At 45.4% G+C, this 12,579-nt stretch overlaps 1 protein-coding gene across 2 annotated transcripts in view; it reads left to right on the forward strand.

Annotated features, from left to right (window-relative positions):
• Positions 1 to 12,579, forward strand: part of UBE2F (ubiquitin conjugating enzyme E2 F (putative)) — a 95,060-nt gene that overhangs the window by 29,249 nt on the left and 53,232 nt on the right. For both annotated transcript variants that reach the window (XM_075933969.1, XM_075933968.1), the window contains 2 exons: positions 1 to 68; positions 8,271 to 8,341. In XM_075933969.1, the coding sequence (XP_075790084.1) occupies positions 1 to 68; positions 8,271 to 8,341 (139 nt within the window). The remainder of the gene's footprint in view (positions 69 to 8,270; positions 8,342 to 12,579) is intronic.

A 12,579-nucleotide genomic window follows, 5' to 3' on the forward strand; every position in this document is an offset into this window, starting at 1 on the left:
ATGAGGGTTATTACCAAGGAGGAAAATTTCAGTTTGAAATTGAAGTTCCTGATGCCTATAACATGGTGGTGAGTATCTGTCATTTTTCTCACTGGAGACAAGGTGGATGAAGCAATCGCTTTTATTGAACCAACTTCAAGTTCTCCCAGATCTTAAACCAGAGCTTGGCTTTCTGTTGTCATTTGCATTTTCTTCACATAATGGCATTTCAGATAGAACTCCGTGTTTTGCTGTGTTGTAGAGAAGAATCTTCCATATGTAGTGATGTCACCAGTTTTATACTCTTGTGGCTAAGGTTTCATGGAAATATTCCTTTGAGGGGGTACGTCTACACAGCAACATTATTTTGAAAAAAACGAGTGTTATTTAGTGCTCTGTTTCTAAATAAGTGCTGTATAGATGCTCCCAATTTTGAAAAAAGGCTACGTAGCTCAAGTTGTGTAGCTTATTTCAAGTTAAGCTCTGCTGAGTAGATGTGCACCCAAAATGAAAAGATCTGCTCTGTAGACTGTTTGTTTGCAGCAGGCTGGGACATCCTGCTCAGGCGTGCAGACTAGAAGTAACACCAGGCACGTGTGCAAGTTTCCCTGCACACCATGAGAATTTCTTCTGTTACTCCTGAATGTTGTATCCATAAGGTGCCTCTTCTGGTAGAGGAAAAGTCACTTCCAGATAGATGCACAGTGTGCCAGTCTTTCTCCTGTAGGACACACACGTTTGCCCTAAGCAACACCTGTGAGAGCAGTCCATGTGTCACAAGGAAAACAAGCACCCTCCTCAAACAGCTGTCATACTCCAGGAGCCCACCCCGAGAAGACCGCATCCAGCAGAGTGCTGGGAATGCATTTCAGCAGCCAAAGTGCCGATAGTCATGACCACGGCAAGCTCAGCACAAACAGCTTTCGTGGCAGCAACCACAGTACGGGTACCAATGGTTCTGGAGCCTTTGGCCCTGATACCCAAGACTGGTGCACAAGCTGAGCCAATGGAGACCACAAACAGGGTATGTCTACACAGCAAAGTTATTTTGAAATAACTTTCCTAGCGTCTACACAGCCAAATCGCTATTTCGAATAAATTCGAAAATAGCAGAGCGCTTATTTCAAATTTGATAAACCTCATTCCACAAGGAATAACGCCAAATTCAAAACAGCTATTTTGAAATAAGTGCTTTGTAGACACTTATATCAGAATTGAGGGTCTCCAGCCCTTCCAAGGGTGCCCTGGTGGCCACTCCAGCCTCAGCCAAGAACATTCGTCTCCCTCTCCTTCTTCCCTGCAGCCCTTAAAGGGGTTGACTCTGGCCACAGTGCCTGTGCCAGCTCCAAGCCTGTTAGCCCAGGGCCAGCAGTCACTGCCCCTGACCCATGGTCCAAAACATGAGGCAGCAAGCCACTGGCAGCCAGCCCTCCACCACTCCCCAGGAGCAGTCTGCCAGCTCCCAGCAGCCTGCCAGGGCCTGGAGAAGGTGGGCGCCTTCCTGGTCCAGGGTGGAGATCATGGACCTTATTCAGGTTTGGGTGGGATGCCGACATCCATGATCCCCGTACTAGATGGAGGAACGTGGCCGTCTATGGCAGGATAGCTGCCAGCCTGGCCACCAAAGGCCACATGCGGACCCAGAAGCAGGTTTGCGTGACAATCAGTTTGGTCCGGTGAGACCCCCAACCCTGAGCCCTGAGCTTCCCCACCCTCTTCTTCCCCTTGTTTCCTCCTTCCAGCTCCCTTCTCCCAGGTTTCCCTCTCCCCTCTCCTATCCTCTCTTCTCCCCTTTCCTGCCTCCTTTCCCCAGTCTGACCATCCCCCCCTCCGCATCTGCCCCCCCCCCAGTTTTGTTAAATAAAGAGAGTTTGTGATCATGAAAATACATGTATTTTATTTGACATCAGGAAGCGGGGGGGGGGGGGGGTTAGGGAAGGGTAAGTGGAAGGACATGAGGGAGGAATGAGGCACAAGCCCACAGTGGGGCAGACCAAGGAGGCTCTTAGTGCTCCTCAGGGTGGAAGCTCTCTCGCAGGGCCTACTAGATACTGACAGCCCCCTGATGGACCTCCCAGATGGCAGCCTGCAGAAAGTGCAACCAGGCTTGCAGCAATGCATCCAAGAGAATCACCAGAGTGCCCAGTGGCAGCTCTGGCTCCATGTTGCAAAGTGGTATGGTGTCCCGAGTGAGAGCAACCAGAGCATGGAGACACACAATGCTTTGCTGTCTCTCATTAAGGTAGGCAAGCAAGCAGGGAAACCTGAAAACTGGCTTTCTGAGGGGGGTTCCTTTAAGCACAGACCTCAGATAGCCTCAGGCAGCAGCCCCACACAGTAAGTCCTGACCTGGTGCCCTGTCAGACCTGGTTCCGGCCAGCCTTAAATGCGATTCAGAGTCCACTCTGTGTGGACGTGCTATTTCGAAATAGCAAAATGCTATTTTGAAATGCATTTTGTGTGTAGATGCGTTCTTTCGAAATAACTGCAGTGTAGACATACCCACAGAGAGTTAGCCATCGAGTGGGCTTGTCCTGTAAGGAGGAGCCTAACCCGCCATTCCTCCAAAGAAATCTCCTCTGTTGGGTTGAGGACAGGAGTTGCAAGCCAGAAGCTAGTGCGATGCAAAAGAAGGAGCTGGTCCAAACGTGAGCACTGGTTCTGGTAGCTGAAGCCAGTTGCAGCTCTGAGATGTGGCATGGAGGAATTGATACCACTGGAAACTCCACATCAAGGCCACGTGAGGCCATCGCATTCCATGACACCACCGTTTGAGATGGGATATCCCTTGTCCCCTCTGCTAAGCCATTCATTTCACCGGCACCAGATAGGGAGTCTCTGACAATTGGTATCAAGGTCCATATATAAATTACAATGAGCTGGTCAACTGCAGCCAGTCCACTATTGCCGCTTTTTTGCCTGCGGTAGCTGAAAGCTTCTCTTCCTGAGGTGACCCTGGTTGCTAGTCAGCTCCAGCGAGGCCCACGCTGACACGTACTCGAAGAACAAACTGTTATTTACCTACAGGGACTGTGTTTCTTGGAGATGTTGTCACTGTGGCTCTGACGACCAGCCCCTCTTTTACAGTCCTCCCGTATGGTATGAATTGCGAGGGAGGGCAGCAGATGCTCTGCTCTTCACGACTTTGTACGGGGGTGTATGTGGGGCTCCAGGGCGCTCTGATCTCACAATGTGAGATGTATGTGCACCTGCCGGCGGAGCCACACTGACGAACACATCTCAAAGAACCACGCTTGATGTAGGGCAAGTAACCTTTGAATTATACAGCCTAGCAACTGAGGATAGGTCTACACTGCATTCCTCTTTCGAGAGAGGAATGCAAATGCAGACAAACAAAATCGCAAATGAAGCGCGGATTTAAATTCTCCGGGCTTCATTTGCATAATCACATCCGGCCGTTATTTTGAAATACCCTATTTTGAAAAAAATGCTGTGTAGACGCGGTTTAGAGAAAAAAACCCTTCTTTTGAAATAACCCTTACTCCTTGGCTACGTCTACACTGGCCCCTTTTCCGGAAGGGGCATGTTAATTTCAGAAGCCGTAATAGGGAAATCCGCGGGGGATTTAAATATCCCCCGCGGCATTTAAATAAAAATGTCCGCCGCTTTTTTCCGGCTTTTAAAAAAAACGGAAAAGAGCGTCTACACTGGCCCCGATCCTCCGGGGAAAAAAAGCCCTTTTCCGGAGGATCTTATTCCTACTTCAAAGTGGCCAGTGTAGACGTAGCCCTTAGGTTTAAGGGCTATTTCAAAAGAAGGTTTTTTTCTCAAAATAAACCGCGTCTACACAGTATTTCTTTATTCAAAATAGGGTAGTTCGAAATAGCGGCCGGATGCAATTATGCAAATGAAATACGGGAAATTCAATTCCACGGTTCATTTGCAATTTCGTTTGTCTGCATTTGTATTCCTCTCTCAAAAAAGGAATGCAGTGTAGACATACCGTGAAAGAATGCTGTCTATCATTCCTTTTAGAACTCAAGTTTGCGCGTGGCTATGTTTTCCCTTTTCATACGCAAGTGCTTTGTACTGCTGAGTTCTAAATTTGACATTCAGTTCCATAGCCGTGGATCATACAAGAACTTTTCTGTTATGTTAATTCAGTGCTGCAAAACCATCATCTGTGTGTCTAATTCCTGTTGTGCCTTGCATCATCATTTTTATTTTGGGGAAACTACAGGTGAGTATAAGTGGAAAGAAGAAAAATCAAATCTGTTAAATCAATTTTTCTGTAGTAAAAATGTGGTTTACTGGAATGTTATGGACATAGTGTTCTAAGGCCAGACAAAATGTCTAAAATAAAGACTTATTGATTAAAAATCTTTTCCATGTGATATCTGATCAGTATCTTGTAGACAAGTTTGTGGAGCGTAGCAATGTAGACTTCACATGTTTTATATACACTGCGTTGTCACACTGCTTTGGCTTCCTTGGCTGTGATCATTAATCTTTAGCTGTTGCTATCTAATGACAAAATTATTCTATAGTCTGAAATTTTATATCCAGTCCTTGTCAGTAATGTTGACATAACTTTGAAGAGAGCGAAGAGATGTTTAGAGTCAGTTCAGCTAGTTCAAAAACAATAAAGAAAACTGTCAGGAAAAAAATGTGGCTCAAAAATCAGGTTTTGTAAACACTTATTTTTGAAAAAAATCTAAGACCAAGCTAATCGATACAGTTTTTAAAAAAACACTTTTCTGCATGTTTTGCAATCCAGGCGTTGTAACATTTGTAAGTTCAAGCCAATGTGACATTGAAATAGACTAAAAACAAGAGTGAAAAGTGGTCTCTTTTTGTTATCTGAACAGATAGCTCAGTGGTTTGAGCATTTGCCTGCTAAACCCAGGGTTGTGAGTTCAATCCTTGAGGGGGCCAGTTAAGGATGTGGGGTAAATCTGTCAGGGATGTTACTTGGTCCTGCTGTGAGGGCAGGAGACTGGAGTTGACAATCTCTCAAGGTCCCTTCCAGTTCTATGAGATCGGTATATCCCGTATAAAAAAGAATTATATCTATAGTATAGATGCTGGCAGGAAAATGGATTTTTTACATTTTTTAAATGTCTCACTTTTAAGAAAAATACCTGGTCATGGGCATATGCTTAAATTCACTTCAGTCCTGTTGTAGAAGTGAATTTGCAAGTAAGTGTTTGCAAAATCTGAGTCCAAGTTCAGGGTTTGTATGTTACCTACAAAAACAGGTTTTACAGACTTATGTTCCAATCACAAGTAGGGTTTTGGAGATCTCTTTAGGGAGTCAAAGGAAATATTGTTCTTCCTAGGCCTGTATTCGCAAGGCTGGTAAAGAAGAACTGACCCCACTGTTGGCAAACGCAGTGCTTATTTGACGTATCGTGTTCATCAGAATAGGAAATACTGTTCACCTGGTTTCCAGTTTTTCATTATCTCCCCTATTTTCAGGGAAGATTAAAATGGTTCAGAGTGTGAAGCTGATCAAGTGTGATCATTTCAACAGGCGGTCTTGGGGGTACAGTGGTGGTTGTGACTTGTGCGGCTAAACTGTCATGTCAGAAAGCAATTCTGCATCGTCAGAGTATTGAAAATGTGCCAGTGTGGCCCTTGGGTTCACGGCTAACGCCCATTGATGAAAAGGGTACCAGTTTGAATTCCTCTTTTGCATGTTAGCATGTGATTTCTGTTGCATTCCCAGATCCGCATCTTTGATTCAGAATACTTTGAAAACCTGAAATTTGAGAAGCCATTTATTCTGTGCTTCACGTTCTTAATAGGCTGAGTCTCAGAGAGCGTGTGGTTATATTATCTGTAGAGACTACCAAATCATAAGAGTAGCTTATATTACATTGAATGGGGGATGTAGAGAAGTGTTTGGAGAAGGTATGTTTGAAAATGTTCTGTGTGGGAATTAATATATTACTCCTAGGGGCATTCTGTGCCAAAAAAATTAGGAATTCTGAGCACACTATTTTAAAATTCTTCAAAGTTTATTTGTCAGAATACACCACCATATGCCGCCAGTTTCACTGACGTTGGTAATTTATTTCAAAACACCTGTTAACATGTCTGTAACAGTACAGACGGACACACAGAAATTCCCCCAGAAGAGTAAAGAAACCTCTGTGATCTACCAGCCCACTTCTCTGTTCCTTCTCCCCCTCTCCAGAGCCCAGCTGCCAGACCGCTCCCAGCTAATACACCTGAACAACCACCACGTAGCCCAGCCTGGATATCTGTGCTCCCTACCCCCAAGCCAAGCTGTGACCCCTGAGTGTGTAGCCCAGACACCCTTTCGTTCCCCGAGCCCAGAGATCCAGATGGAGAATCAGACTGATGCTCGGTCTCAGTTTCCTGCATGCCACCCTCTTTCCCTCAAGGCATGCTGAGAACTACAACCGTCAGGAAACCACTACTTCCCCCCCCCTCCCCACCCTCACTCCCCACACACACCTCCTCCCCAGTGATGTCTTTTGTGTGCAAGCTGAGCTGAGTTCAGGGGTCCCTGTTGCTGGCCAGCAACACTGCAGCCCATTTCTGTGGGGAAAAGAAATTCAGCAAGCACAATGTTAATTTCTGCAAAATGCTGCATTGCGGAGCGGTACAGAATTCCTCCAGGTGTGGGGACTAGGAAGTTTGGTGAACTACCGTAGCTGTGTGTGTAAGTACGTAAAAGTATTTTTTCTTTATTTCAAAATAAAACACTAAGTACTTAATATTTAACAACAAGCTGTTTGAAGACATACACAGAAGAGGTATTTGTGATGAGGTGTTCCTTATGCGTTATGGAAATAAGCTTATAATATGGATATTGCATAACTGAAATATGCTTTATGCAAAGTACTTCATGTAACATATCATTGGAAAGGCTATAATCTGCTGAATGTGTATGTCCTTTTGTGTGTGTATTATTCCTGTATTTGAAGTTAGAAATATGAAGTATAAACTTGTGTTACTAATGTAATCATGCTAAGTGAGGGCCATTAGTAATATTTAAGGAACTTAATGGCCCAATATTCAAGACTGTGATCTGTGAATAGATTGTCCTTCTGTTAACCTGGGAGGAGGGACTGTTGGGGTCCTGCCAAGATGGGGCCATGTCACCTGATGCTGAGTTCCATCTTGAATGCTATAGTTTTCCTCAAGAGCAGAGGGCAAGTTTAGACTGAACATAGAATTCCTGCCTTTTGCAAAACCTATTTAAGAGTGAAGAATAAGGTAACCCTGGTGGTCATTTCTCCCTGGCACCCTGCCTAAGATGACTACTAGAAATAAGGCTGAACGGGATTAACTGGGTCCAGACTGGAAGAATACCTAGTCTTTGATGATAGGACAATTTGTTGGGTGAGAGATTACATGTAACTACAGGTTGAACCTCTCTAGTCTGGCATTCTCTCCTATGGCAACATCCATGGTCTGGCATGATTTTAGTTAGTTGGATGTCTACTTATCATGGGGGTGGCCAAGTTTCCCGTGGTCCCATAAAGTTTGTTTATAGTCACCTGTCCTGTTTACAGTCCTGTCCTGGCTCTCAGGGTTCTGTGCTGCTATTTAGCTCTAATTTACCCTCAGTGTTTTCAAAGAGCCCAGTAAATAGTAGAAATGTTGGCAATGCTGCTAGAGACAATATTGACCTCCCATAGATGGGCAAATTCTCTGGTTCGGTGCTAGTTAGGCGCTGGGGATGTGGGACTAGAGAGGTTCAAGCTGTAGTTTCTTTAGTTTATTAAGCTTAATTTGAATGTTCTGTTTTATTTTGCTTAGTAACCTACTTTATTCTGTGTGCTGTCTTTTATGAACACTTAAATCCTACCTTTTATAATACTTTTTAATACACAAATGTGATTTTATTAACCCAGTGTAAGTAAATGTTACCAAGGCAAAGGAGCCTTTGCATATCTCTATACATTGAGGGCAAATGTCATGAGCTTACACTGTGTAGATCTCTATACAGCGTAAGATGGATTTATTTAGCACAATTATCGATAAGGGGAAATCACACTGAAAAGAATCTTTGCTCTTCCTCCTCTTGTCTACAAAGACTAAAAGTGGAATATAGTATTGAATGGGAAAGCAGCAGTGTTGCTATAGCTTTATATCCTGTTCTGCTCCATTTAGACTGCTTCATAAGGTATTTTGACAGTTTGCAGAACTACCAGATTAGCATAAGTACTTGGACTGAGGTTACCTATATTTAAATTTTAGTTTCTAGGAACTGTACAACTCATAATGGTTTGTTAGTGATTTAACTTATTTGAAAGGCTGGCATTGTAATCTCTGTTTGTTTTGTGTTTTGGCAGCCTCCAAAGGTAAAATGTTTGACTAGAATCTGGCATCCGAACATCACAGAGACGGGTGAAATCTGTTTAAGGTAGTTAACAGCCTTCTTTTATTGTGACTTCAAAGTTTTTGTAGTGCTCATTACCCGTGTACATAATTCTCACTTAGGCACCAGCAGACAGATATGTCTCAGACTTGCATTTGATTCTTAGAAGCAAAAGAACTTCCTTGAAAATATATTAGATCAGGGATGGGGAACCTCCAGCCCTCTGCTTAATTTCATCCTGGCCCATGGCAAGTCTCTGCCCCACACGCTGGAAGCCCTGAACCTTTTCACCTCCCACCCCCTGTGACGTTGTGTGGGTACCTTGCTGATGGCTAGGGTTGGGTTGTGAGTGACCTCCACTGGCTGCTGTCTGCAGCACGGCCCAGCAGGGCAGGGGATGAGTCATTATGCAAGGGGGCTGCAAACCTGTTTGACCAGTGATCTCCGAGGGAGCGGAACAATGGGAAGAAGGGGAGTGGAGCCCTGGCTGGGGGCAGGGCTGGAAGTGAGTGAGTTAGTTTCTGTCTGGGAGCATGGAGGAGACAGCCTAGGCAACGGGCTGGGATTTAGGGGCCCGGTCTCCCCCATCTCAAGGGGGGCTGAGGCATCCTAGGCCTGCCCTGTAACCAGATTACATCTGTGCTGTGCTGTATCCTGGAGAAGCAATAAACACCTCTATTCTACTAGCTGGTGGAGTCTGTTCCTGCTATTACAGGGGTGCAGGAGACGGGAAAACCCCAACGTGCCGTCACACCCTCTCACTAGCTGAAACAGTATCATGTTCAGCTTGTGGTGAACAGGGAGGCTCCAGCCTGCCTTAGCCCCTCTGGGCCACCAAACAAGAGCTGCCTGAGGTAATCCCCCTGTACTCCCTCTTGCAACCCCAACCCAGCCCCTTCCTGCACCTCAATCCTCTGTCCCAGACCTGAGCCTCCTCCAGCACCCGAATTCCATCCCACAGACTGAGCCCCCACATTGACCCAAATTGGACACCTCCCACATTCTAACTCCTTCCTATATCTCATGCCCCAGGCCCCAACCCAGCCCTGAACCGCCTCCCACACCCAAACTGCTTCCCAGAGTTACACCCCCACCCCATTTTCCCAGCCTTCTCCAGCACCCATAACTCCCTCCCAGACTCCTCAATCCCAGCTTCCCCCCCTGAGAGCCTGCACCCCCCCATCAGAAATCTCATCCCTCATGCACTCCAATTCTCTGCCCTCACCTGGAGCTCTCTTTTGCACCCTGAACTCCTCATTTCTTGCCTGTGCCTCCATGCTCTCCCCATGGGGCTGTATAGAGCTGATTTTTTTCTGGGAATCAATAGCCTCTGCTAGGAAAAAGGTTTCCCACCCGTTTTAGGCCACTGTGGTACCAAACAGAATTGCTGGGCATGTTATCAGTTTGAAACTGAGATGTATTTTTGATTCAGAATAAAAAAAAGATAATAAATGCATCTCAGTCAAATAGGTACGCTGTAGTGTCCAGTACCCTTTTGAATCTACCCTTTCAAAATAGAAGCAATGCCCTCTATGTAGAAAGCAGAGTCTTTTAGAATATCTTCCAAATTCTGTTGAATAACATTGATTTCCTATACAGTTCTGTGTGCTTTTGACGAAGACCTGTCTTTCCAATTGTTTACCTAACTACTATGTTGTAGGATTTAAAGGACTCGGTCTCATTGTGTGCTTGCTATTGAAATCTCTTACAGAAAAGAACAAATAAACTCTGAACTGGCCATGCATGATACATTTCTCCTACAGCATTGCTGTTAGAGAGAGACAGAGATTGAGCCTGAATCAAATTAAAGGAGTTTAGAATTTTCTTATGTCTAGACTCTGAAGAACCCATGTTCTAATTTAGCATATGATGTAACTATTTGCATTTGATCTTACACTTTCACCCTTTCCAGATAAAGCCAAAGGTTATTTTTCCACAGTAGGAAAATAAATAGCTTCTATATTTGTGGTGGTTAAAGTTAATACTGACTCAAATTACCAGGTCCTATTCTTCCTGAAAGTCTTCTACTTGGAAAATTCCATCTATGTCCTCCCTAGCACTACAGTCTTTCCTTCAGTCAGCATCTCCTGCAACCCGCAATTCGATTTCGATCAATGACCCAGCCTGTTTTCACTCTGAAGTACTGGTGAGACTATAGACATGCTTCACCTTCCACCTTTTGTGTTCCCTTTCCATTTCACTTTCTCTTGCTGCTCTTGGCAAAGATTCAGGTGTTTACCAGAGCAACTCCGATTCTGTTATTGTAATTATACTTATATTACCAACCTGATAGCTTGATTTGATAGGATAACAAGCCTTGTGGACAAGGGAGATGGGGAGCAAAGCCTCTGAGGACGCCGGCAGCGGGACAGCCGCGGCGCGTCTGGGCTGTCCCACTGCCTGCGTGCTCCGCGGCTTTGCTCCGCATCTCCCTGGTCTGCTGGTCTCCAGCAGACCAGGGAGACGCGGAGCAAAGCCGCGGAGGACCTGGGCGGCGGGACCGTGGTGCGTCTTGGTCCGCCGCCCGCGTCTCCCTGGTCTGCTGGGGGGGGGGGGGGGGCGCTCAGCTAGTACGCCCCCCCCCCCCCCCCAGCAGACCAGGCTTTTCTCCGGATGCCTGTGGTAGAGCAGCTGGGGCGCTGCCAGTTGGTCCCGCAACGCCGCTCTGGGCGCTACTGGACCAACCCGGCAGCACCCCAGCTGCTCTGCCCCAGGCGTCCTGATTCAGCCGCTGCTGGTCAGTTTCAGCAGCGGCTGAATCAGGACGCCTGGGGCAGAGCAGCTGGGGTGCTGCTGGGTTGGATCAGTAGCGCCGAGGAGCGGCGCTACTGGAGCAACCCAGCAGCACCCCAGCTGCTCTGCCCCAGGCGTCCCCAAGTCAGCTGCTGCTGAAACTGACCAGCGCTGACTACAGGAAGCCCGGGGCAGAGCAACTCTTCCCCGGGCTTCCTGGAATCAGCCGCTGATCTGTTTCAGCAGCAGCTGACTTGGGGACGCCTGGGGTTCTTAAGTTGAATCTGTATGTAAGTTGGATCTGGCGTCCAGATTCAGCCTGTTGAAACTGATCAGCGGCTGATTCCAGGAAGCCTGGGGCAGAGCAACTCTGCCTCGGGCTTCCTGTAGTCAACCGCTGGTCAGTTTCAGCAGCGTCTGAATCTGGATGCCAGTTCCGACTTACATACAGATTCAACTTAAGAACAAACCTACAGTCCCTATCTTGAACGTAACCCGAGGACCGCCTGTAGTAACATTTTGTTTAGAGCTACAAGTAGTCTCCATTCCCAAGGTGTGTTCTCAGGTTCTACTGTAGTTCACTGTGCTACTGAAATAAATCTTGAATCATACAGTGATAATTAAAATTTTCTCTTTATCAAGGCTTAGCAACAAGACTAGCACTACGGCAACGGTAGATGAAGATAATTAGTTGAGTAGCACAGCAGATAAGTTCAAGTTGGCTGGTGTCGTTACTAATTGATTTTAGAAAAAACAGGGCATTTTTCTGCAGGTTAATTTCCTAGAGTAGCTATACTTAGAATGCAGCATAATCACATACTTAGTTCATTGTTGTCATGTAGGAAAGCTGTGATTACTGACTCATAGTTATATATGCAGTCTGTTAACTCTAATTTAGGGAATTTTTGGTGGGGATGTTTTTAAGATTTTTGTTGTGTTTTAAAAACAATGAGTAGTCTTGTGGCACCATAGAGACCAGTCACCAAGTTGCCACAGGACTACTCATTTTTAAAGTGACAGGCTAGCACAGCTACGCCTCTGAGACTTGATGTGGTTTAGTTATGGACACTAGAGGTGGTTACAAGATGGTAAAATAAAAACATCAGTCCAGTAAAATTAGATCAGCCTGGCTACACTACTCGGGGCTGTGAAAAATGTTCCTTGTGTGACACAGATTGACCTGACCCTCTGTAGATTCAGCTGGGTCAACCAAAAAGATATCTTGAGGAGATAGATACAAACTATAGTAACAGAAGAACCTCTTCCACTTATTGTCACTGTAATGAAAATTTGTTCTGCTCACTAATGAAAGTGCATTTAACTCTTATTCTTTCTACTTGAGTAAGCCCATAACTGCCAAATAGTTCAGCACAATAAAGAGATGTCCAGAGGTTTTCAATTAAAAGCTAAATTAAAACCTAAAAATCTTGATTTAGTTGGTTTCTTAATTATTCATCTTAAAATTAGGTGAAGTATTTAATGGACTACAGTACTAAACAAAAATATACAGTTTGCAGAGATTAATCTCTTCCATACATTAGATGAAGGTA

The sequence above is a fragment of the Pelodiscus sinensis genome, chromosome 7 (assembly GCF_049634645.1).
Source record: "Pelodiscus sinensis isolate JC-2024 chromosome 7, ASM4963464v1, whole genome shotgun sequence".
Taxonomy (NCBI): domain Eukaryota; kingdom Metazoa; phylum Chordata; order Testudines; family Trionychidae; genus Pelodiscus; species Pelodiscus sinensis.